Source organism: Scyliorhinus canicula, chromosome 2 (genome assembly GCF_902713615.1).
Source record: "Scyliorhinus canicula chromosome 2, sScyCan1.1, whole genome shotgun sequence".
NCBI classification, from domain to species: Eukaryota; Metazoa; Chordata; class Chondrichthyes; order Carcharhiniformes; family Scyliorhinidae; genus Scyliorhinus; species Scyliorhinus canicula.
Window position 1 is genome coordinate 107,976,524 of NC_052147.1, and position 27,297 is coordinate 108,003,820.

The 27,297-nt window shown below is 42.5% G+C and overlaps 1 protein-coding gene across 1 annotated transcript; it reads left to right on the forward strand.

Moving 5' to 3' along the window:
- Positions 1–25,466, forward strand: med6 (mediator complex subunit 6). The gene is made up of 8 exons (XM_038784556.1): positions 1–60; positions 8,028–8,187; positions 13,551–13,642; positions 17,425–17,507; positions 19,428–19,536; positions 21,217–21,332; positions 22,467–22,494; positions 22,598–25,466. Exons 1-8 carry the CDS (start codon positions 39–41, stop codon positions 22,726–22,728), a joined length of 741 nt encoding a protein of 246 aa, XP_038640484.1. The 5' UTR covers positions 1–38; the 3' UTR covers positions 22,729–25,466.
- The last annotated feature ends 1,831 nt before the right edge of the window (positions 25,467–27,297 follow it).

The window sequence follows — 27,297 nt, forward strand, 5'->3', positions numbered from 1 at the left end:
TGACGCAGATTCCATGCGTCGGATTGGGGGAGACAGACATGGCGGCGGTGGACAGCAGAGGTAAAGAGCAGTTTCAGCCCCTGGACTCTGTGAGTTGGAGGAGGAGACAGGAACCTCCCCGGGGGCTCATATTCCATTTATCAGAGTACAGGGTTTGTCTTATTGTCCTTCCGTGTCTGTGGTTATTGTTTTAGAGGAATATCTGTTAACAATTCACCTCCTGTTTCTTTGCCCTTTAGTTTGCTCACAGTGTTTATGAATTTCATTTATTTTATTTCTCACAATTACACTGGCTTTTTAAAAGTGAACCATTTGTAATATTTACTTGAGTCCAGAAGACTGTTTATGTTTCTACTTCGCTCCCCCACCCTAGCTCTGAACTCTCCTATGCCATAGAATCATTATGGTGCAGAAGGAAGCCATTCAGTCCATTGAGTCTGACCCTCCAAAAGAGCACTTAAGGCCCACTTACCCCTGCTATCCCCGCAACCCCACCTAAGCTGCACATCTTTGGACACTAAGGGGCAATTTATCATGGCCAATTCACCTAACCTGCACATCTTTAGACTGAGATTAAACCAGAGCACCTAGCGGGAACCCACGCAAACATGGGGAGAATGTGCAAACTCCACACAGAAATTCACCCAAGACTGGAATCGAACCCAGGTCCCTGGTGCTATGAGACAGTACTATGCCTCCCCACCGTACCTCTCCCTGATTTCTCTCCTATCTCAACTCATGCCCTCTCTGAGCTCATCTCAGCCAGATCCCCCACCACCACCTCTCCCGACCCCTTCCTGCTAATCTGCCGATGACCCAACTCTTGGCCTCCATGTTAGCTGATATCATTAGTGATTTTCTCTTTTTCGGTGCTGCCCCTGTTGCCTTTAGATCTGCCATCATCACTCCTCCTCTCCATCTAAAGAAACATTGTCCCATCTCCAACCTCCTTTTCTTCAGAATCCTTGGAATGTCAGCTCCCAAATCCACACCCGTCTTTTAATTTACTCCATGCATGAATCCCTCCAATCAGGTTTCCATTTCTGCTACATTGAAATGGCTCTTATCTAAGTCACATTGATATTTTACTTGACTGTAATCAAGGCAAACTATCAGTCATCATCCTTCTTGGACTATCTGTAGATTTTGGTTGACTACATTATCCTCCATCACTATTTCTCTGTTGTCCACTTGGGTGGGATTGTACTTTTTTTTTAGAGTATCTGTGGCAAAAGTTTCTCTTCCTGTGCTGTTATTTCTGGAGACCTAAGGATCTAACCTTGTTCTCTCATCTTCCTCATCTGAATTCTGTCCCTCATTAACATCTGAAAGCCCTGTAACATATTCCTCCACCTGCTCATTATTTGAGGCTGAGCCAGTCTGTTTGCAACTTTGGTGTTCATCTGATCCCAAGATGAACTAACCACATATCCTCCCCATCAATAAGACAACCTGTTTCTGCCTCTCTAACAGTGCTCAACCCTGTCCTGTTTCAGATGATCTGCTGCTAAAACCCTAATCCTGTGCCTTTATTAACTCTAAATGTGAGTATTCTAATAATTTCCTGGTTGGCCTGCTATCTCAGATCATGCTGTTTGACAGTGCTTCTTGTCAAACCTGCCAATGCACCAAGTATTTAATTCTGCATTCCTACCAAACCTCCTTCTGTAGCGTTAACATCATCATTTGTGTCCTATGCAGGATAGCTCACTTGTGAGTTATCTCTCTGATGAACTAGCATCTGCACTACCTTTGCTCCATGTCCTGAATGCCATCTCTTGAAGTGCAGAGTTTACCTCTGAGCTATCCTCCAGATTACAGAGTATCAGAATTTGAGCTAAAATGTAGTGACGACATTTCTTTAACATCGCCATTTTCACATTCTTTCACCTTGTGCTCCTGTGCCACTGCCAGGCCGAGTTGCAATTGGTTATCTGAAAAGAGGAAGTCATGAGGATAAAGTTCTGTTGCGGGGAGAGGAGGAAAATTAAGAGCTGCATGCTTACACCACTTGCACCAAGTGATTGTCAGATGTGATGTAAGAGCGAGGAGGATTGGGTGTGAAGATACTGTCACCTTCTATTGTTTCTAGCACTGCTGCCTATGGCGCTGAGGACCCGGGTTTGCTTGCGTTGCCGGGTCACTGTTTGTGTGGAGTTTGCACATTCTCCCTGTGTCTGCGTGGGTTTAAACCCCACAACCCAAAGAGAAAGAGGGAGCAAGGACACAAAAAAAACATAGAAAAGTGAATAAGAAAAATGATAAATGGAGAAACCAAGGACAAAATTCAAACAGGGCAAAAGAGAAAAATATTGGGAGCAAGACAAACAATGTGAAGAAAACAAACTTAAAGGCTCTGTGCCTTAATGCATGCAGCATTTGCAATAAAGTGGATGAACTAATTGCACAGATAGATATAAATGGGTATGATATAATTGGGATTACGGAGACATGGCTGCAGGGTGACCAGGGATGGGAACTGAATGTCCCAGGGTTTTCAGTATTTAGGAAGGACAGACATAAAAGAAAAGGTGGTGACGTGGCACAGCTGGTTAAAGAGGAAATTAACACAGTAGTGAGAAAGGATATTAACTCTGACAATGTGAAGTCTGTATGGGTAGACTTGAGAAATACCAAGGGGCAAAAAAACATTAGTGGGTGTCATATATAGACCCCCAAACTGTAGTGGTGATGTTGGGAATGGCATCAAACACAAAATTTGAGATGCATGTAATAAGGGAATATCGGTGATCATGGGTGATTTTAATCTTCACATAGATTGGGCAAATCAAATTAGCCACAATGCCGTAGAGGAGGAATTCCTGGAGTGTATACGGGATGGTTTTCTTGACCAATATGTAGAGGAACCAATTAGAGAGCAGTCCATCTTAGACTGGGTACTGTGTAATGAGAAGGGAATCATTGCCAATCTGGCTGTGTGAGACCCCTTGGGAATGATAGATGGAGTGACGTAGTTGATTTGGAGACTAGGGTGCTGAATCTTAATAAAGGGAACTATGAAGATATGAGGCGTGAGTTGGCCTTGATGGATTGGGAGAGTTACTTAAAGGGATGGCAGTAGATAGGCAATGGCAAACATTCAAGGAACACATGGGGGAACTACAGCAACTGTTCATTCCTGTCTGGCACAAAAGCAAAATGGTTAAGAGGGCCAATCTATGGCTTACAAAGGAAATTAGAAATAGTATCCGATCCAAGGAAGAAGCATACAGATTGGCCAAGAAGAATAATAGGTCTGAGGTTTGGGAGCAGTTTAGAATTCAGCAAAGAAGGACAAAGGAATTGATTAAGAAGGGGAAAGTACAGTACGAAAGGAAGTTTGCAGGGAACATAAAGACTGATACTAAATTTCCATAGATATGTGAAGAGAAATAGATTGGTAAAGAGAAATGTAGGTCCTCTACAGCCAGAAACAGGGGAATGCATAATAAGGGACAAAGAAATGGCTGAGCAATTGAATGCATACTTTGGTTCTGTCTTCACAAAAGAGGACACAAATCAGATACTAGAAATGTTGGAGAATGAAAGGTTTAGTGAGAGGGAAGAACTGAGGGAGATCAACATCAGTAGAGAAATGGTGCTGGGAAAATTGATGGGATTGAAGGCGGATAAATCCCCAAGGCCTGAGAATCTGCATTCCAGAGTGCTAAGAAGGTGGCTCTGGAAATAATGGAGGGATTGGTGTTCATCTACTGGGATTCTATAGACTCTGGAACAGTCTCTGCAGATTGGAGGGTAGCTAATGACACTCCAATATTCAAAAAGGAAGGTAGAAAGAAAGCAGGGATTGGTGCTGGGACCCCAGTTATTCACAATATAAGTTAATGATTTGGATGAGGGAACAAAATGTAACATCTCAAAGTTTGCAAATGATACCAAGTTGGGTGGGAGGGTGAACTGTGACGAGGATGCAGGGATCCTACAGCATGATCTGGACAGGTTGGGCGAGTGAGCAAATCAACGGCAGATGCAGTATAATTTGGATAAGTGTGAGGTTATTCACTTTGGAAGCAAAAACAGGAATGCAGATTACTCCCTGAATGGTTGTAAATTGGGAGAGGGGAGTGTGCAGCGGGACCTGGGTGTCCTTGTGCAGCCTTCATTGTGAGAGGTTTTGAGTGTAGAAGCAGGGATATGTTGCTGCAATTATACAGGGCCTTGGTGAGACCACACCTAGAATATTGTGGCAGTTTTGGTCTCCTTTGAGGAAGGATGTTCTTGCTCTCGAGGGAGTACCAGACTGACTCCAAGGATGGTGGGACTGTCATATGAAGAGAGATTGACTAGGTTGGGATTGTTCTTGCTGGAGTTCAGAAGAATGAAAGGGGGGGGGGGGGGGGGGGGGAAAATCTCATAGAGACTTATAAAATTCTAACAGGACTAGACAGGGTAGGTGCAGGGAAGATGTTACCAATGATGGGTTGTCCAGAACCAGGGGTCAAGAGTCTGAGGATTCAGAGTAAACCATTTCGGACAGAGATGGGGAGACATTTCTTCACCCAAAGAGTAATGAGCCTGTGGAATTCATTACCACAGAAGTGGTTGATGCTAAAACATTGAATATATTCAAGAGGCGGCTAGATATAGCATTTAAAGCGAATGGGATCAAAGTTATGGGGAGAAAGCAGGATTAGGCTATTGAGTTTGATTATCGTGATGAATGGCAGAGCAGGCTCGAAGGGCCAAAAGGCCTTCACCTGCTCCTACCTTCTATGTCTCTATGTTCAGGGCAGGTGAGTGGCCACGCTAAATTGCCCCTTAATTGGAAAATAAATTATTGGGTACTCTAATTTTTTTTTTAAATCTTCCATTGTTTCAGCCCCACCATTGGCCATATCTTCAGCAATGGCCACCCAGTGATGGTGAGCACTGTTCACTCTCTGGATCTAATGTACACTGAGCCTGACCCCTGCTGGTTTGCACCAGCTGCCTAGGGTGTTGTCCTGAAAGACAGGAGAAGTGTGTCATTGCATGTGGTGCAACCTTTTGGGGTAACAAGACTGTCGTTGTTGAAGAGCTGGCAGTGTGTGCAAATGGAGAGGTATGAGTGTGTGTGATTTGCAGCAGTGCTAAAGTGTGTGAGGGTGAAGTGCATGTTAGGCATAAGTCCTGAAAGAGATTGTTGGTAGCTGTGTGATGGTGGTGTGTTAGATTGAGTGGTGTGTGAGGTTAGTGGGCTCAGACATTTGAAGGTGCATTCACTGACCATGACCACTCATGTGAGGTCATTGAACTTTTTGCATCGCCGCATCCAGGTCCGAGGGTCTTAAGTCATACTCCTTTAATCCTTTAAACTTCAATTTCGTCAGTAAGTCTATTACACAGTTTTATCAAGCACCTTTTGAAGGTCCATAATCACATCATCAATCACACTACCCCCACCAACCTTCTGTGCTTCATCGCGACTCAATCTAACTAGTCAAGATCCATTTGCCATTAACATATCCATACTGCTTTCCCTTTATCAGCCCATCATTTTCCAAATGCCAGTTAATGTCGTCACGGATTGTTTTTCTGTGAAAATGACCCGTCTCAGAAACTTTAGGAAAGGATCACATACGTGCAAGAGGTAAAACTTGGATGTGAGAATTGATCGAGTATTTGCGGAATGGACACCTAACGTTGACACCCACTGAGTTAGTTTAAATATATACTGCAGCATCTGTTCATGTGCTGTAATGATTTTACTGCATTAGACCAGCATAACAGATGAAAGAGCACGGGCAATCTATTTCTTCATTTGGTCAGTTTGGATTTTTGTTTGGAAGGAGACGGGTAAAAGAAATTTCACTCAATCAGAGCCTTGGATTCGGTGTGGTTTCCTTTCCATTGCAGACATAAATGAGAATGTGTTGCTTTATCAAGCAATTTGCAAAAAATGTGCCTGGGGAAAAAAAAACACTGCTGCTCTGAATAAATGCTGAGTGTTCATGGCAGTTTAAGGATTGATGTCTAAATATTGGGGAGAACAGATGGACTTTCAGAAAGCTTCGGGAGGCAGAGTGGTGCTAGGATTTTGAGAAAGGGCATCCAAAGCAAGTATTCTATTTATGGAGCATATTTAAAAAAAAAAAATTTAGAGTACCCAATTATTTTTTTTTCCCCCCAATTAAGGGGCAATTTAGCGTGGCCAATCCACCTACCCTGCACATCTTTGGGTTGTGGGGGTGAAACCAACGCAGACACGAGGAGAATATGCGAAATCCACACGGACAGTGACCCAGGGCCGGTATTCGAACCCAGGTCTTCAGCGCCGCAGTCCCAGTGCTAACCACTGTGCCACATGCTGCCCTTTATGAAGCATTTAAAAAAAATAAATTTAATGTACCCAATTAATTTTATTCCAATTAAAGGACAATTTAGCAAGGTCTATCCACCTACCTTGCACATCTTTAGGTTGAGCGGGCGAAACCCACGCAAACACGGGGAGAATGTGTAAACTCCACACAGACAGTGACCCAGAGCCGGGATCGAACCTGGGACCTTGGCACTGTGAGGCAGCAAGGCTAACCCACTGCGGCCTGTGCTGCCCCTATGAAGCATATTTAATGACATTGGGGCAGTCCAAAGTGCTTTACAGCCAGTGAAATATGTTTGAAGTGGAGGCACTGTTGCAGTGCAGGAAATGTAACAATTTGCTCACAGCAAATGGCAATAGGATAATGACCAGCTCATTTGTTTTATTGACTTTGATATATCGGCCTGGCCACCAGGAAGAACTTCCCTCTTCTATGAACAGTGCCATGGAATCTTTAACGTTCTCTCGAGAGGGCAGAAGGGACCTCAGTTAAACATCTCAGCTGAAAGATTGCGCTTGGAAGAGTGCAGCCCTCACCCAGTACTGCACTGGAGTGTCAGCCTGGTTTATACATCGTTCTGGGGAGTGGGGCTAAGAGGTCTAAAGACAATTGCACAGCTGTTAAAAGCGAGAAAGGGGCTGCACAGTAGACTAGAGGGTTCAGTAGGGAATGGAAGGCTTGAGGAGGTTGCAGAGGATATGTGGAATTTTATAGATGTGGTTGGGACAAAGGTGGAAATAACTGTGATAAGGCCCTTGATAATTCAGTCGGTGAGTGCATTACCTGGTGTGGAGTTCTGTATAGAACATCAAGATCTCTGTTTGAATTTCCATCTATGTTGATTTAAATAATCCTAACCATGCGGGCAATAGGCTATCCTAATTAACCTTCCAACTCTGGACTGGGAGCGTGGAAATTCAAACCGCGTTCCTACGGTTAAGCCTCTTGCTGAAATGTGTACAGACCAGCTGGAAAGAGGTTTAGAAATTGCTAAGATACCTTCGCAATTGAAAAGCTTGCCTGATTGCCACTATCTATATGGATACAACAGAATCGTGGGCATTTGGGATGACACTGGATGATGCTCCTAAAAGTAGCCCATTGCTACCTTCAGAAGGTAGGAGTGTGGAAGAATTTAAAGGCCCCCTCCTAATACAGTCAACTTTATGTTGTCTGGGGCTCCACCAAACAGAATTCTCTGCTAAACAGAATTTCTATTGGGTCTGTTTTTAAAAATTTTAAATGTCTCTCATCTCTCAGAAATAGATACAACTTACACAACTGCTACATGTTTGTCAAACTCTGGTTAGTTGTTGAACACGACCTGCCTTTGGTCCGGCCTCAGCCTCCCACTGCTCTGCAGCACCATGTTGCCTCTGTGCTGTTCACTAGATGTGCGCACTTCCCCATCTCTCACATGACCTCAATACCCACACCACCACACAACCACCCAGGGGCTTTCCAATTGGTTCAAAACGCGGAGCTCTTGGATAACTGCCATTTTTGATTAACCAGCATCACCCATTCCCCACACAATTCAAATATTAAAAATTTTACTGTACCTAATTAATTAAGCAGGTCAATTTAGTTAATGGCGTGTGCCAACTTTGTTGTGTTTTCTCCCCTTCCCTTGCATTCCTAATGGATTACTGCAATGAACATTTTTTTAATAATTGCTCCTTACATTGTGTATTTTTGTTTTGTCAGATAACCTCCTCGGGATCTCATGGGTGGACAGTGCTTGGATTCCAATATTAAATCCTGGAAATGTGCTCGATTACTTCTCTGAAAGAAGCAACCCTTTTTACGACCGCACTTGCAACAATGAGGTGGTCAAAATGCAGAGGCTTAGCCTAGAGCATTTGCAGTAGGTATTGGTTGTTAATCATATGTCCCGAAATGTGATTGTGCTTAATATTTTCCCAGAACAATGTCCAAATCCATTTTCTGTATGGTAATGATTTTTAAATTTCAATCGCCATTCAGGCTATATTCTATATTGCTGTAGATAGGCCAGTCACATAACATAAGAATATAAGATGGCCAAATGGAAAATATGGACATATTCCAAGCATTTGGAAGTCTAGGCTTTTGATTTGTCATCAAAACCTAGTTCAAATTGTTACCTGTTAAGTGAGGCCAAAGTTGATTTTAATTTAATGGTAAAGATGGTCCCAATTTCAAAAGTTAACTCATAAAATTTGGTATATTATTGTGAACTTCAAGGACTGTTTTTATTTCCATTGTCTTTACTCTTCGGTTTAAATCCTCCTTTTCTTTTGGTTTAGATTTTCACTTTGCTGCTTCCAGCTGAAGGGTGGTAAAAGGAGGAGGAGACTGAAGAGAGCTTAAAGGGGATTTATACGGGGTGGTGGGGGCATAGCTGAGGTACTAAATGAGTACTTTGCATCTGTCTTTACCAAGGATCAAGATGCTGCCAAGGGCAATAATTGCAACGTTGAATGGCTAAAAGTAGATAAGGAGGGAGTATTGGAAAGGCTGGCTGCACTAAAACACTGATAAGTCAGCGGGACTGGATGGGATGCATTTGAGAATGCTGAGGGAAGTAAGGGCAGAAACTGCAGAGGTACTGGCCATAATCTTCCAATCCTCCTTTGATATGAAGGTGGCACCAGAGGACTGTAGAATTGCAAATGTACAAAAAAAAAACAGTGTAAAGATAAACCCAGCAACTACAGGCCAGTCAGTTTAACTTCAGTGGTAGGAAAGATTTTTGAATCGATAACCCGGGACAAGATTAACAATCACTTGGACAAGGGTGAATTAATTAAGGAAAGCTAACATGGATTTGTTAAAAGGCAAATTGTGTTTTACTAACTTGATTGAGCTTTTTGAGAGGTAACCGAGAGAGGGTTAATGGGGGTAATAATAATTTTTTTTTAAAATTTAGAGTACCCAATTATTTTTTCCAATTAAGGGGCAATTTAGCATGGCCAATCCACCTATCCTGCACATCTTTTGGGTTGTGGGGGTGAAGCCCGCGCAGACACGGGGAGAATGTGCAAACTCCTCAAGGACAGTGACCCAGAGCCGGGATTCGAACCAGGGTCCTCAGCGCCGTAGGCAGCAATGCTAACCACTGTGCCACCGTGCTGCCCCGAGTAATAATAATAATAATCGCTTATTGTCACAAGTAGGCTTCAATGAAGTTACTGTGAAAAGCCTCCAGTCGCCACATTCCGGCGCCTGTTCGGGGAGGCCAGTATGGGAATTGAACCCGTGCTGCTGGCGTTGTTCTGTATTGCAAGCCAGCTATTTAGCCCACTGTGCTAAACCAGCCCATGTGGTAGATGTGTCCAAATAATGTGGTAGATATGGCCAAATTATGTTTATAAAGCTACTATATAATAGGCTTGTCGGCAAAGTTGAGACCCATGGAGTAAAAGGGACAGTGGCGATGTGCATGCAAAGTTGGGTGAATGACCGAAAACACAGACTAGCAGCAAACGCTTGTTGTTCAGACTCTGAAGAACATATACAGTGGGGTTGCCAGGGGTCCATACTAGGACAGCTGCTTCCTTTGAAATATATTAATGATTACAACTTGGGTGTACAGAGCACAATTTCAAAATGCAGATAATATGAAGTCTGGAACTGTGAGGAGCATAGTGATAGACTTCAAGAGGACATAGGGAATGGGTGGACAAGTGACAGGAGAAATGTAATGCAGAGAAATGTGAAACTCTTCACTTTGGTGCGAAGAACAAGGAGAGGCAATAAAAGAGTAGAATTCTAAATTAAATGTCGGGATTCTATGAAACAGGTGAAGGTACAGAAAGACCGGGGGTTATATGTGTGCAAATTGTTGGAAGTAGCAGAGCATGTTGAGACGGGGTTAAAGATGAACACAGGATCCTGGGCTTTAAAAGTTGAGGTGTTGAGTACAAAAGCAAGGCGGTAATGATGAGTCTTTTATAAAACAATCGCTTGATCTCAGTTGGAGTATTGTACCAAATTCTGGGCACCGTATTTCAGGAAGGCTTTTGAAAGGCTGCAGTGAAGGTTGCACAGATGAGGGACTTTGGTTACATGGGTAGATCAGAGAAGCAGGGGTTGAACGAACAGAAGTATCAGGAAATTTCATAGCGGGGTGCAAAATCAGGTGGATCTAGACAGAACAGATAGCGAGAAACTGTTCCCACTGAAAGAGGGCTGGAGAACCAGAGGACAGAGATGTAAAATGATTAACAAAAGAACCAAAGGCAACACAAGAAAACATTTTTTTTAATATGCAGTGAATGGTTAGGACTGGAATGCACTGTCTGCGAGGATGGTGGGGGCAAATTCAGTCAAGGCTTTCAAAAGGGCATCGTATAAATTCATGAAGATTAAAAATCAAACCACAAATGGATCGTATAGCCCCTTTGATCTGGAGTGTGCCTTCACCTACCAATAATCTGGATTAGCAATAGTGAGGCCCAGGGATTGAATCCTTGCCACTGTATCTATTTTACTGGACTGTACCATATTGCACCACACTTATGGGAGTAAAAATGTACATGCACTGAATCAGATTGAGGTTCATGCTGTAAAGGTAGCAGATAATTAATTTTAACTGCGACCAGGCAAATGCAGGATATTCAGTCCAAAACTGTGTGTTTCAGTAATCAACGATTCTGCTCGATATGTGAGAGTCATTAAGACACATCCACTGAAGCTTGAAAATGGATGTTCACTTCTATAGTGAACTTAGAAAGTAGGATGTTTATAATTAAATGACATATTCAACGTTATGATTTGTACCAGCTTTTTAAAAACTGTTTCATCCACATGCAGTGGCAGCAATCACCACATGTGCAGCCAGGACTTGCAGAGCTATATGTTTATCTGACTTAACCCTGAAGTGCAAGAATGAGTTGAATTATTGTGCAAATTATATCCATTTTGCAGAAAGTAGCTAAGGATAATTGCTCTTATTCCTGCGTTTAAACTAAGGCTTATGTTAAAGAATTCTTAAAGTGATCTTAAATGAGAATATTTTTTATTGTTCTCTGCCAGCATTAGATACTCCTGTGTCAGATATTGGGTAGGTTGGATACAATCCAGAGTTTGTAGTTACTTTGAGTTTGCGTTGACATTCAAGCCCCAGCAAAGTATCCTCCATTGCATCAGTGTACTGCATTCAGTTTTCCACATCACTAGTCTCAGTCACCTTTCTGAGTGTGGTTACCAGATATTTGAAATATACGTGGTTACTTGAACAAAAATTGTATTCGCCAGCCTGGTCCTTACTTGCCTTTGATTTCAATGAATACCAGGACCTGCCCGTAAAAATCTATTTTACCATTCATCCTCCTTCTGTTGTGCCATTGCTGTCCCAATTAGATTGTTGGCCATTAATAACCTTGCTGATGCACATTAATTGGTATGTGCAGCGGATGTGCTTGTTAACTGTTGATTCCTCCTTCTGTTCTCCTGGCTGATGAAAATGGAAATTTCTCTATGCAAGCATGCTGAGATGGGGGTGGAGGTATGTAGAGGGTGGTGCTCATGATCCCCTTTGCTGCGTTCTTGTAACTCTTGGGGATTGCGTTGTGGCGTGGTCTTGAGCTGGATTTCAGGTTTTGGAGGAAAGAAGAGGTTTTATATAAATGTTACAAGCCTAGGTTAACGGATCTTATTCAAAAAAAGAGTGTATGGATAATCCGAGACCGGGCAGTTTAGCCTTGGTAGTGGGAAAACCTTTTGAACTGATAATCCAAGACAAAGTGAATCGTCACTTGGACAGTTGTGGATTAATTGGGGAAAGCTAGCCTGGATTTGTCTGGGGTGAATCAAAATTTTCTAATTTAGTTGGGTTTTTCGATGAAGTAACTATCCACCTTTGGACTCCAGTCCAGATTTTTATCAGGCTTTTCTTCCTTAGCATCTAGTTCTCCTGAGATATCCATAAAGCATTTGATAAGGTACCACATGACAGCAAAGTTGAAGTCCATGGAATAAAAGAGTGGCAGCATAGATACAAAGTTGGCTGAGAGACTGGAAACAGAATAATGGTGAACAGTTGTTTGTTTTGCACAGGAGGAAGGTATACAGTGATTGGCAGAGCTGGGACTGTCCTTGAAGAAGAGGAGCTTGAGAAGAGATTTGATAGAGGTGTTCAAAATCATGAGTCTGGACAGAGGAGATAGAGGGAAACTGTTCCCATTGGTGGAAGGGTCAAGAACGAAAGGACACTGATTTAAGATGATTGGCCAAAGAACCAGAGATGATGCGAGTATAACCCAGTTTTTCTGCTCAGCAAATATTTGGGATCTGGATGACACTGCTTGAGAATGTGGTGGGGACAGATTCTGTCGTGGCTTTCAAAAGGGAAACGGACAATTTTCTTTATTTATTCATTTATAGGATGTGGGCGTCGCTGGCTAAACCAGCATTTATTGCCTATCCCTAGCGGCACTTCAGGAGGTGTGGTGAGTTGCTTCGTGAACCGCTGCAGTTCCTGAGGTGTAGGTACACCCACAATGCTGATTTTGCCCCCAGCGACAGTGATGGAGAAGCGATATATATCCAAGTCAGGGTGGTGTGTGACTTGGAGGGGACCCTCCAGGTGGTGGGGTTCCCAGGTATCTGCTGCTCTTGTCCTTCTAGATGGTAGTGTCATGGGTCTGGAAGGTGTTGTCTAAGGTTCCTTGGTGAGTTACTGCAGTGCATCTTGTAGATGGTACACAGGACTGTCACTGTCCCTCGGTGGTGGAGGGATTTGATATTTGTGGAAGGGGGAGTAATCAAGGGGGCTGCATTGTCCTGGATGGTGTCGAGCTTCTTGAGTGTTGTTGGAGCTGCACTCATCCAGACAAGTGGTGAATATTCCATCACACTCCTGAATTGTGCCTTGTAGATGCTGGCTTTGAGGGGGGTGTCAGGAGGTGAGTTGCTTGGTGTAGAATTCCTAGCCTTTGACCTGACCTGGTAGCCACTGTCAGAAGAGAGAGATATTTGTGGGGACTAGGGGGAAAGGCAAGCAAGTGGGACTAGGTGAGTATCTCTTACAGAGAAACGGCATGGACATGACAGACCAAATGGCCTCCTGTGTTGTCACCATGCTCTAAATCTTAAGTCTATGACCTTTTATATGCCACCATTGTGGAGCACGTTGAGGTTGTGTACTAATTTGGACATTTTACACGGAGTGAGAAATAGAATTGGTGGTGATGGATGAACCTGGCGAAAGTATAATTTTAAACACTTGCTTTTGTTCTGGTACAGCAATATGACCGGTTTGGAATACATTCTACTGCATGCTCAGGAGCCTATACTGTATATCATTCGAAAGCAGCATAGGTACTCCCAGACACAAGGTAAGACATTTCTGTATCAGTGAAGCTTGTTGTTGCATCGTAAGTTTACGACAGAGCAGTTTTACAAAACTTTGTTGGTGTACTGGGTGTTGTAGATGTTTAGAACGTGTGTATACAATTTTGATAAAGGTCCATTGCAAACTTCTTCGTCCACGTGAAAGTTGCAGCGCACAAAGTAGTTTGCTTTCATTCGAGCTGTACTGGATTATTTTCAGAATGTTGAGTTAAGTGAATAGAAAATGTAAAACATTGCGGCAAAGATGTATATTCAGTTTTTGAAGTTAGCTGATAAAAATGAAGATGGGACAATTCAGTCAGAAGTTGTAGGATTGACTAATATTTTAATTTTCTGTAGAAGAGTCAATACAGATGAAGGAATATGTAGTGGTTGCAAAATGTTTCACCCTAACCCCATCATATAATTTGCTGTGTGGTACTAGAACCTTGGGTGTTGACCACTCGGCTCATCGAGTCTGCTCCTCCCTTCAATATGATCATGGTTTATTATCTAGCTCAACGCCACATTCCCCACCCTGTTCCCAGATCTCTTAATGTCACTACTATTTGAATGTGTTCTGTTCAGCTGTGCCAGTTACTGATACAGTTACTTAATGCTTGTGCCTTGCAGCATAGCCTTAGATTCTTGTATACTCTTGAACTGATACTGTCTAGGAAGAAATACTTGGTGAAAATTAGAAAAGTGAAAGTTCTTGGCATCTCCTAAGGAACCAAAAATGCTTTCTCCACTTCCTGAGTGTTAAAAACTATTACGCTTGGTAACTATTCACATTTGTAGAGCTAAAGCCATGTGTCCTTTTTCTGACAAAGGAAAAACTGCAGCTAGATGAAAATGTTGTTGGGCGGCACGGTGGTGCAGTGGTTAGTACTGCTGCTTCACGGCGCTGAGGACCCGGGTTTGATCCCGGTCCCAGGTCACTGGGCATGTGGAGTTTGCACATTCTCCCCGTGTCGGCGTGGGTCTCACCCCCAACCCAAAATATGTGCTTGGTAGGTAAATTGGCCAGGCTAAATTGCCCCTTAATTGGGGGGGGGGGAATTGGATACTCTACATTTATCTTAAAAAAAAATTGATGAAGATGTTCTTGCTATACAGCTTGTAACCATTAAATACTTTGCACTGCTGTAACATGGGTGTTTGTGGGGGGGGGGGGGGAGGGGTTGCACTGCTGTAACATGGGTGTGTGTGGGGGGGGAGGCTATGGCAGCCAATTTGCAAAGCAAAAACATTATTGACCAGATAGTCTACTTTAGCAGTGTTGGTTGAGTGATAAATACTGTAGCACACTGCGAGAACTCTGCTCTTCGAGTATGGGATCATTTGCAGGGGCAGTAAACGCCTGTTGGCACCTTTGCAGCACTCTGCCACTTCAGTGCAGTACTGACAATGTAGACTTTGTTAAAGTTTCTAGAACAGTATTTGAACCCACAACTTTCGTATTCCAAACTGGGAGTACTTGTACAGAATAAATAATAGCTGTGTAGTGCAAGAGTCTACTAGCGACAGGATGTTTGATTACGTCAAGGGGTATGGTGCATAAATTGTAGGGTATACAGCAGGTTTACCCAACCTTGCCAAGCCTCTGTAGCCATCCCTCAGATGCCATGTTCAAACTATGTGCAAGTTTAATGAAATATCTGGAAGCAGCTCCTCCTCCAGTCACAGGTCAATTCACTCTCACGTTTGCTGCCTCACTGTTGAACCTATGAGCACCAAATTCAGCAGAGAAACAGTCTCCTGGAGCAGTCCAGGAGGCTGAGAGGTACAGCAGCATCACAGCAATAGCGCCCACCCTCCTGGGCAGCTGGAGTCTCCGACAGTGCCGAGTGTGGAAGTGTATCTCTTCACAGCATCCCAAATACCTCCTCATTGGTAAGATGCCCAAACCTCCTGGGGACAAGTGTGGAGTCTGAGTCTGTGTGGGTGGGTGGGTGAGAGTCTGGGGCAGATGTGTGTCTGGGGCAGGTGCGAGAGCAGGAAGCCTGAGACCGGAAGGAAGCTGGACACAGACACATTCTTTCCTTTCTCTTCCTCCCTTCCCAAAAACCTGTCACTACATCAGGCTGAATGAGGAGGAAAACCTAGGTTGAAAGGCAACCAGCTTCCAACCCCCACATTCGTATGAGTTTCGCTGAGGCCAGATGACAGTCTGAGCCACCAGGGTTGATTATGAGGCCAATATTAATTCAACCCAACTCCTCAGCTCAGCCCTGGTACCCTCCACTTACCTGGTGACCAGGACTTGGGGCCTAGTCTGTCCCTCTGGCCTTCTTGAACAAAAAGGTAACAAAGGTTTTATTGGTTAACTCTGAAGCTTGACACTTTTTAATGCTAATTTTCATTAGACGTTGACTTTTATTTTGAAATTCATTTTTATTGTTGTTCCAAACCTTGCTGAAATTTGCTCATTGGCCCTTTGAGTGAGAAAAAAACTTAAAAAGTGGTCCTCCCAAGCAAGAAGATTGGGCAAACCTGTTATACAGCAACTTGAGTTTATAGCAATCAATGCAATTGGAAAGCAAAGCATTTATTTAGATGAATCATTACATCGTTCCATCTATGATGTTCTGAAAGCTTGCTTGGAGAGTTTTGGTTGGTGCGTCTAAATCCTCTGCTAACATTGGAGCATGATTTTATATTGTCTTCCATGTTATGGAGGCCTGAAATTTCCTCCAGAAATAGTCAGTTTTCACCAGACTATCGGGGAAGCTATAGTGTGAACCAGGAGCTCTGAGTAAATTTCCAGCTAAAATTGCTTTGAGGTGTTTAGTAGAATGGAGAGGGATTTTTTTTTTTTCAGTGAATCAGCAAAAAATGGGAGAGAAAGGATTAGCAGATAACAAAGTAGAACAGGGGAAACTTTGAGGAGGTATTTGGAGTTGGGAAGACAATTAAGTTCCAATATGAATCCTCTTTCAACCTTTATTTTATTTTTAAAGTATTCATTAGTTTTCTCTCCCGAAGCAAATGCAGATACCTGCTCTGCAACAGAAAGAACATTTGGTCTATAATGAGACCAAATATTTTATGATCTTTTCCCTCTGTAACTAGGGCAATTATGCATTTTTAAGCAGCCAGAAGTCTGCTGTTTGAGATCCACAAGAAAACCATCAGTCTTTGACCCAAAGGGGTAGCATTCATAGAATGATGTAGCACAAAAGAAGGCTATTTGGCCCACTGTGCTTGTGTCTGAGCATTTTTGCCTCTGAGTCAGAAGACTATGGATTTGAGCCCCACTAGGATTTGAGCGCACAATGAAGTTTGGCATTCAATCATGCTAGTGGGATGACTGCAGCGTGATAGTACTACTGAAGAATTTACTCCTGAAGTCTGTCTACCTTTAAGCATGCTGTTTATGTGGATGTCCAATAAATCACCACTTCATTTGTATGTGAGGTGCTTTAAGATGTTTGTGGGAGACATGATATAACCATAAGCATATCTTGTCCTCTTGGTTCAGATGATGAGTAGCTTGGGAAGAAGATATTGAATCACAAAATACATTTAAAATTGGAATCCAGTTGGTGCTGCCAGAGTTGCTGTGATAGGTACATGTCAACCCACTTCACTGAAGATCATTTGTGTCCGACATCTATTATGCAAGAATCTGTTTGCCCAAATTCATTGCAGTCATGGAAATGATCTAGTCTTAAATCAAGATGGAAAACAAATGAAAACATTATTTACTATTTATCCCTGAAAAGAAAATCTACTCTGTATAATTTTAGATTAATTTTCCATGCATTTTATTTTCCCTTTCCAGTTACTCCTTTGGCTGACTATTATATAATTGCTGGTGTGGTGTATCAGGCGCCTGATTTGGGATCAGTAATAAACTCAAGAATGGTGGGTGACTTTGCTTCAAGTGACTTTTTAACCATTAGATAACAGCGTGTCCCAATCAGAAGTGATGTATTTTTTATTTTTATTTTTTATAAATTTAGAGTAGCCAATTAATTTTTTCAAATTAAGGGGCAATTTAGCGTGGCCAATCCACTAGCCTGCACATTATTTGGATTGTGGGGGCGAAACCCACGCAAACACAGGGAGAATGTGCAAACTCCACACGGACAGTGACCCAGAGCCAGGATCAAACCTGGGACCTTGGCGCCGTGAGGCAGCAGTGCTAACCCACTGCGCCACCGTTCTGCCCTTAAAGTGATGTATTTTGAGTGCTGTGAATGTTGCTGAGATCACTTAACCTGGGGATCCAGGCCAATTTATTTTGCTTGTTGCACAAATTAGCATTTTTATAGCTTGCCTTCTCTGCAAGAAAGAAATAAAAATGTCCCTTCCCTTCCCCCGTCTCCTTGCAGCTACATTATACATAACAGACAATTGTGAGATATTGTGTGACTTGATATACTTCCTGTCGCTTATTCACCTTCAGAAGAACGCATTAAGCTGATAGCAAGAAATGAATGATGTCAAGTTTAAGTGCAACCATTTCACTAAATCTTCAAAAACAAAGCTTAGAATATTATAATATACAAGGAGCACATTCTGTCCATCCCTTTTAAGAGGGAAACCTGTTAGTCCTGCTCCTATACTATTTCCCGATACCCCTGCACCATGTCTAATTTGCTCCTGAAGGTTACTATTGAATCTGTATCTAACGTCCTGTCAGAGAGTGCATTTAAATCTGAGCACTTGTAAAATAATTTTTTTTTTCTCCTCATGTCATCCCTGGTTCTTTTGTCAATGATCTTAAATTTACACCCTTCGGTTATTACCTTTCAACTGTTGAATAAATTTTTTCTTTATTTATTTTATCTAAACCCTTCACGATTTTAAACAATTCTGACAAATCTCCTCTTAGTGTTCTCTATTGTAAGAAGAATAATCCCAGCTTCTCCAGTCCATCAACATTAACTGCAATCCTTCAGTCCTAGAATCAGTCTATTAACCTTTTCTCTAGCCTCACCAAAGTCATCAAGTCCTTTCTAAAGCGCGGTGGCCAGAATTGGGCACAATATTAAAGCTGGGGAGGAATTAGTGTTTCATATAGTTTTGGCATAAGTTCCTGGTTTATGCACTCCATGCCTCTATAAAGTGGAGACTGCCCCATGCTTTATTAACTAGTCCTACCACCTTTCAATATTTGCGCACAAAAAACTCTCAAGGTGTCTCAGTTCTTGCATCCCCTTTAAAATTGCACCACATTGTGTGTCCAATTTTCCTCAATCTTCCCCTCAAAATGTATCACCTCACATTTTTCTGCACTGAAGTTAATCTGGCATGTGTCCACCCATTCCACCAACCTGTCTGGGTCCTCTTGGAAATCTGTTACCATCTTCCTCAAAGTTTACTACACTTCAAGTTTTGTTCATTTGCAAGTTTCAAAATCATACCCTGCACCCCCATGTCCAAGTCATCTGTGGAGGATTGGAAAATTGTGGCCAGCACCTGAGCAATTTCTGCTTTCTTCAACGACCAAGGATGCATTGCACCCTGACTGAGTTACTTTTAGAATCTTTTGAACCAATTATTGACAGTGTTATGGAATTATATGCACTGCGTAAACGTCCCCCTTGCCAAGCAGAGATGTTCTCCGTTTTGGGAATGTTTTGAAACTTGTCCAAGTAAAACATAATGTATACCTTTTTGTGATCATGTTTGAACATCCTACAGACCAGATCTATATCACATTACACTCTATGTGGCATATTCTGTATTTCCTTTCAAGCCAGTGTGAAAAGAATGGTATGTATTGGAGATGTGGTGACTGATTGTGTTGTTTTGATTCCTCTCTTTTCCCCAAAATAGCTGACCGCAGTGCATGCAGTTCAGTCTGCATTCGATGAAGCCCTATCTTACTGTCGATACCATCCCTCCAAAGGATATTGGTGGCATTTCAAGGATCAAGAGGAGCGGGGTAAGCTGTTACATGGCAATACCAGGAAGCTTATCGTATATCTAAAGCTGACCATTTCAGAAAGTGTTAGTAGTATACCATCTACTGGTGGAAAATATAACCAGACTTGTGGCACTTATTGTTCTCAACCTGTGGTAAGGAATGTGAACTTTTATACATTGTTCTGTTTTTAGGCAAGCCCTTGTTGCGAACAAGCAAATTTAGTGATGGTATCAGATAGAATATCAAAAATGAACTGTGCCCCTTCCTCATGGCGACATACTGGATACATTTATCCCTCAGTTTGAGCAATTCAAACCAGCTGCGACATCATGAATTGAAAATCGCTTATTGTCACGAGTAGGCTTCAATGAATTACTGTGAAAATCCCCTAGTCGCCACATTGCGGCGCCTGTTCGGGGAGGCTGATACCCCCTGCTGTCTGTAGACTGTAGTAAATAAACTGCGCACGTTTATCTTGCAAGTATGGGCAGCACAGTAGCACAATGATTAGCACAGTTGCTTCACAGCTCCAGGGTCCCAGGTTCGATTCCGGCTTCGGTCACTGAATACAGAGTCTGCATGTTCTCCCCGTGTCTGCGTGGGCTTCCTCCAGATGCTCTGATTTCCTCCCACAGTCCAAAGATGTGCAGATTAGGTGGATTGGCCAAAATAAACTGCCCTTAGTGTCCAAAAAAAAGGTTGGGTAGGGTTACTGAGTTACAGGATAGGGTGGAGGCGCGGGCTTAAGTGGGGTGCTCTTTCCAAGGGCCGGTGTAGACTCAATGGGCCGAATGAACTCCTTCTGCACTGGAAAGTTTACGAAGTACCCAGAGAGCCAACAACATAAACAAGGACCCGCCTCATCCACGCTTTCTTTCACGAGACTGATTCAGGCCACCAGATGATATATGGTACAGTTTCAAATGTCAGAACTAGTAATCCATAGACCTAGACTAATGATTCCATCATTGTTGGTTCAAATCCCACCATGGCAGTTTGAAAATTTGAATTGAAGTTCAAAACCAGTGTCTATATGACCTTGTGAGCGTTGGGTTATTGTTAAAACCCATTGGTTAACTCATGTTTAGGGAACAAAACATGTCCTCTTTCCTTAGTCTGACCTGTATGTAACTCCAATATCGTTGACTCTTAACTGCCCTTTGCGATGCATCACCGACAAAGTATGAAGAAAAACTGGAACTCCCTCGCCAACAGCACTGTGGACGCACCTTCACCACATGGACTGCAGCAATTCAATATTCTGTTCAGGGTAACGAGTGAGTGACGATAAATACCAGCCTTGACAGTGATGCCCACATCCTGAGAGATTTTTTTTAATGTAAAGAAGATGTGAGAGAGTCAGGAGCTGTTGTGGTTTATCTTGTTGCAGCCAGTCAGGGAGATAGTTTTTGTCATCTTTAAGAATCATGAATGTAGATCGCTGCTTTTATCATTACATGAAAAGGGTCATCTCAGTGCATCCAAACAAGTGGAGTGACTGGAAATCTCCCTCATATTTCACTGTCTTGCTAAGGACAGCCAGGAGAGAATCCCAAGTTTGCAGGAATTTCTGTTAACAAGTAGACAGGACGCAGAAAACGCAGGGGATCAAGTAACTTCGATTCAACAAAACAATTTAAAAAGGTCTTTAAAACAGCTGACATTATAATTGTTTTTACATTTCTATCGTCTTCTCAGATAAAGTCAAGCCAAAATCAAAGAAGAAGGAGGAGCCAAGTTCAATATTCCAGCGTCAGAGAGTGGACATGCTACTGCTGGATATCCGGCAAAAATTCCAGCCCAAGTATATTCAGGTAGACGTCTGTCTGCACCTCATCAGCCTCTTTTTAAAAAAAAAAAGAAGAAATGAAAAAAAGCTGCACAGAGGCAGATGTTAATTGACAGTGCTGTAGTGACCTTTCAGTTCCACCATGTGTCAGGAGAGTGAAAGGTTTACATTTTACAGTGTGCATTAGATTCCGTGATCTTTCAGATGACTTTCACTCAGATAGCCAATGTAATGCACAGAATGACTCATCACCATCCCACTGCAGGGAGCCAGGGATTGCACCTTTCCCGTCCCATTTTAATAGCCGTCTCACTCTGTCTTCACTTTGCAACTTAACGAGTAACTTTAGTTTGGCTTTAATGGGATCTGAGCCTGCCTTAATTAAAGAAGATTCCTCATTATTCAGGACAGGCTAGGGCGGGTATGTGAAAATGGCAGGTATCATGCCAGGCCAAATGTGTGCCACCCTAAGAACGCGGATGAAAATAAGTTCAATCACACATCCTACCTCAGCCTTTGAATTCCACCTCGGCAGAGAAGGTGAAAAATTTCATTTGCTGTAGCACAATTATAAAGCCTATTTCCCCATTCTTTCCCTTCCATTTATATCCGAACCAACCTCCTTTCCTGAAAAGGCGGCACAGTCTTCACAGAGCTAAAGGGGCTGTTTAGCTCGCTGGGCTAAATCGCTGGCTTTGAAAGCAGACTATGCAGGCCAGCAGCACGGTTCAATTCCCGTAACAGCCTCCCCGGACAGGCGCCGGAATGTGGCGACTAGGGGCTTTTCACAGTAACTTCATTTGAAGCCTACTCGTGACAATAAGCGATTTTCATTTTCAGTCCAGCTACTTGCAGGCTTTGTTGAATGTTGCTTCTCAGCTGGTTTGGCAAAAATAGTGATTGACTGGATTAGAAATGGACGGCGTGCCACTGTAACTTAGTTTCTAGGTCCCCATCCACCAAGTTCCTCGAGGTACTAGGCACCTCGCTCACTGGAGAAGCCAAGTGTCTTATTTTAAACACTGACCTCACGACTGTAAGCAAGGGTTCGGCACATTAATGGAAAAACTGAATAATGCAATGTCAGAACTATAATTCTCTTTGTTTTATGAATGTCCTCCGGTTTTCCTTATAGTGACTTGTTGGTTTTCATTTTCAGCCCAAATCTGGAGACAAACCTGTGCCAGGTGAGTTTTTTTTGTGTGCATCAAGCAAATTCAAGTTAATAGGGTGGGCTTCTAGAAACACACAAACCGCGACCATTTCTACATGCTTATTTTTGCTTTGCAGTGGAGCAGGTGAAAAAAGAACCAGAACCAACAACTGAAACCATCAAACAAGAGGAAAAAGAGTCCGCAAAGAACTCGCAGCAGAGCTCAAGCACCAAAGCTCCCCCTGAAAAGCGAATGAGATTACAGTGAAGAAGTGGCCGACGTCTATCACATTGGGATTGGGACGCCAACCCTGGATGAATTCTTGTGGGCGCCTGAACTTTCATTGTACTTTATTTTGTACGGAAGCAACTATTTTGTGGCTTTTTTTTTAATATCCCGAACATGAAATTGGTTTATGCTCTAGGAGTGACTTAATCTTTTCAGTCCTTCAATCCTCTTCCACTTCTGAATTATCATCGGTTCTCATTGACTCAGCCATTATTTTCCACAGATCAACCTGCTCTGGTGCTAATGAAGAGGAATCAGTAGAAAGATGTGATTCTATTAAGCGTTATAGTTGGATTGAACACTGATCTATTGGTGCTTGGAAAGATACTTAGGAAATGAGAGTATAAGAGGTTTATTGAACGTGACTAGCATTCAACTAATGAGCACCATTCTTCAACTGATGGATATCCATGGACACTGGAAATTGGAATAACATCATTCAATTTGGAAATCCTTCCAGTAAAGTTGTCAGTTTAATAGCCATTTGAAAAGGGCATTTTATATAAGGGCTACAGGTTTTCAATATGTATCAATAGTGAAAAAAGTGTTTTATTTCTCGTATAGTATGAGACAATGCTGCAGTTTTGCTTTCTATCTGAGTTTAGTAACTCCCTGTCTGGGAAACTGGGAGTGTGAATGGAAATCCTGTTGGAGTGTGCACCCCAGCAATGGATTGTGTGGCTTTGTAAAGGTAGATCATTAAAAAACAAAGACCCCAAAACTCCCCACCTGATGACTCACTTGGTAAAGATACATTTTACATTTTGTAGAAGTGCTAAGCAATACATTTGCATGTTTGAATTCTGATTATTCTGAGCTACCAGCTATTGGTTTGTTAAAATCAACTTCAGCGAAGATCAAAGCAGGTTCCTGCTCCTGATGACTAGCCTGTTCCGTCTGCTGGATCATTCCTGAGTGCAGCTACAAAGCGAGAATAGGATTAATCTGGGGTTGTGATGCCTTCCTTTATTGGATAGCTTCTGTAATTCAATTGGACAATTGGAATAGGTGTTGTTTGGTTGTAAAATTTGAAAAGACAAAGTTGCTGTGCAAATAGTTTCCATTACGGGGGGGGGGGGGGGGCACACAGTGGTTAGCAGTGCTGCCTCAACACCAGGGACCTGGGTTCAATTCCCATGATTGCACCTTTCCGTGGCCCATTTTAATAGCTGTCTTACTCTGTCTTGGGTGACTGTCTGTATGGAGTTTGCACATTCTCCCTTGTCTGCGTGCCGTTCCTCCAGGTGTTATGGTTTCCTTCAACAGTCCAAAGATGTGCAGGTTAGGTGGATTTACCATGTTAATTTTCCTCTTACTATCCCTTACATTAGGTGGTGTTACGGGGATAGGGCGGGGAGCGGGCCTGGGTAGGGTGCTCTTTCAGAGGTTCGGTGCAGACCCGATGGGTCAACTCGCCTCTTACTGCACTATAGGGATTCTATGATTCCATTAAACTAGACCGGTCCCACACTGCGCACTATTTGATGCTTGTACTATATATTCTACAATGCATTTTGCTCTGTAAGGAAGGTGTAATACTTCTCAATTTTCAGATATTTACTCAATAGGATCGAGAATGAAGTAATGTAGGAATAATTTGATTTTGAAATTCGGGAAACTTTTTTTTGACTTTAAAGTGTGACTTTAGATGTGCCTTTCTGATGCTGGAAGTAGAATGTGAAAAGCAACTACAATTTTGCGTGTCACTGAATAAACAGTTTTGTTATGGTGACTTTAAAACATGTAGTTTTAGGAATGAGCAAGTTGGCATCCTTTGGTGTTACACACAAAAGAAAATCAAGATTAAGGTGGTGTCATTGGGAGGAATTGGTCCTTAGGGAGAAGAGATGGAAGCAAGGAAGGCAGAATTTTCATCCTCTTTTCCTCCAAGGACGGAATGTGGATGGGATGAAGGATGTGGAAAGGTACCAGCAGGGACTTCCAACATAGATCTTCCAGCTGGGGTGTTGGTTCACAGTCATCTCAGTTCATAGGCCTGAGTAGTAAGGGTCAGGAGTCAGATTACGGCAAGTGAATAGTGAACTAGATTGTCGATTGAATCCAAATTCCTGATCAAAACTCAAATTAACTGTTGCTCACTTAGATTCAACAGGAGTTAAATTTTTTACCTTTGATCAGAAAACCAGGGAAAACACTAAATGACTGCAAAGGTTTAGTCATGGGATTGATACAAGGCTCTTGCTGGCCTCTGTGAAAATTAATGCAGAATAAAATCATTATAAACTGCATTTAATTTTGAAAACCGGTTACATTACATTACGTTCTACATTGAAAATCCCCCTCCTAATATATAAACAGGTATTGCATCAATTTGGATAATACAATTGTGCATTTCAATCCAAAACCGGTTGATCTCATTGCAAACATGGAATCACGACCAAGTGCAGCATTCGGGTTGAATAAGGTTATACTTAGGGTGACCTATCCAAGGGTGAATGCAAGCAGCGATGGAGGTTGGAGGATCTTGCGATGTAGTTGGATGGCATTGAGTGAAGAGGAAGACGCTAGTCGATTAAATGTGTGCCTTCAGTGGTGGTTAAATGCCAAGCATGTTGTTTGCCAAACCGGTGTATCCCTGTTTAAACTACATAGCAAGTAGATTGATTCTCTTTAGTCCTAATAAGTCCAATTGGTAACGTTAAAATAAATATTTCAAGGCACCTTTCCCGTTCAATAAATCACTGACTTCAAATTATTCTGAAATTTTGTTGCTTGTTTTTCTTTCCTCCGACTTGTTCTGCTGCTCGTTGAGATCATTGTTGATGTGCGGCCTTTCTCCATATACCTGCCTTTTCCCTGCATCCTTATACACCTTTGGTTAACAAAAATCCATCCATCTCCGATTCAAAATTAACAATTGATCGTGCATCAATTGTATTTTGTAGAAGAGAGTCCCAAACTTCTCCCACCCTTTGTGTGAAGAAATGTTTTTAAATTTCACTCCTGGCAGGGTTGTCTCTAATCTTTAAACAATGTTCCTGTTGTCCTAGACTCCTCAAATGTTGGGAATAGTTTCTATCTATTCACCCTATCTGTTTCCCTTAATGTCTTTAAAAATGTGGATGCTTATGAGGTAATTTGATCAAAGTTCCTACAAACTCCAGTTTGCATAATATTCCCTCAAAGTTTACCCCTTGGAATCACTTCCTTTGTGAGGTGTAGCATCCAGAACTGGTCTAAACATCCCCCCCCCCCCCCCCCCCCTCCATTCTTCTCTGGACCTACTGAGTTGTAGCTTTTCATCATTTAAACAATACTTGGTTAGATTATTTTTACATCCACTTTGGATGCCTTCATACTAACCATCAGTAAAATCCAATTGGCTACAATTTTCCCCATGCACTACATCAATATCTCTTTGTAATGTTACTATTCCATCTACACTGCTTACAATATGCCTTTGTGTCATTGACAACAATAAGCTTCTAATTATAGGTTCCCATTTTATGGTTGAAACCCAAATCAATGACTGATCTAGGTTGAACCAAGTTATTTGCTTCTGAGTATCTTAGCTAGACCTACATATAATCACTCATAACTTGATTACAAGGTAATAACATGCCCCTGACCGTGAATTTAACCACTTGTGAAATGGGCAACCCATCAAATACAGTACTTGAATTGTAACACCATGGTTTTTAAAATATCCAGTGGTGAATGTAGCACTTTGTAAAATGCGACATACAGTTGTGTCTTTTAGGCCCGTAAACTCTGGTGTACTGGGTGTGAACTACCCTGGAGTTTGCAATTGTGTGAGGAAGAACAGATGACCACTGAGGTTTGGAACACTGTTCGTGTCACGGTCTTTGTCAGTCAGTCCTTTCACACACGAGAACCCGCAAATGGTGAAAGTTTAGGAGAATACCAACAATATGGTAGCACAAGTGGATAGCACTGTGGCTTCACAGCGCCAGGGTCCCAGGTATGAATCCCCACTGGGTCACTGTGCGGAGTCTGCACGTTCTCCCCGTGTCTGCGTGGGTTTCCTCCGGGTGCTCTGGTTTCTTCCCACAGTCCAAAGACGTGCAGGTTAGGTGGATTGGCCATGCTAAATTGCCCTTAGTGACCAAAAAGGTTGGGAGGGGTTATTGGGTTGGGGGGATAGGGTGGAAGTGAGGGATTAAGTGGGTCGGTGCAGACTCGATGGGCCGAATGGCCTCCTTCTGCACTGTATGTTCTATGATCAATAGGGATAAATAAAAGAGCAGATTGTCTCTCAGTGAATGAGGCATGAAAAGGAACACAAAGAACAATGAGTTAAGGGAAAAAAGAATGGAGAACAACTAAAGAATGTCGCAGAAGTCAGATGTTTAGCAGTAGTGCCAGATGCACAGAGTGGGAAAAGAAAATCCAAGGTCCTGCGGAGAGCACAAGTGAGAAGTCCTTCCCTCCCATTGCAGCAGATAAACTAGTGGCTACATTTGTCAACCTGACAGAGCCTCACCTACTTAGAGCACAGAAGAAAACTGTGGGCTCATGATTTTATGTCCTTTAGAATGAAGCGGATGGTAAAATATAAGGGCTAAT

Coding starts and splice junctions, on each gene's coding strand:
- med6 (XM_038784556.1), top strand. CDS start 39: ATGGCGGCGGTGGACAGCAGAG. Junction 61..8,027: donor GGCGGCGGTGGACAGCAGAG/GTAAAGAGCAGT, acceptor TTGTTTTGTCAG/ATAACCTCCTCGGGATCTCA. Junction 17,508..19,427: donor CAGTAATAAACTCAAGAATG/GTGGGTGACTTT, acceptor TCCCCAAAATAG/CTGACCGCAGTGCATGCAGT.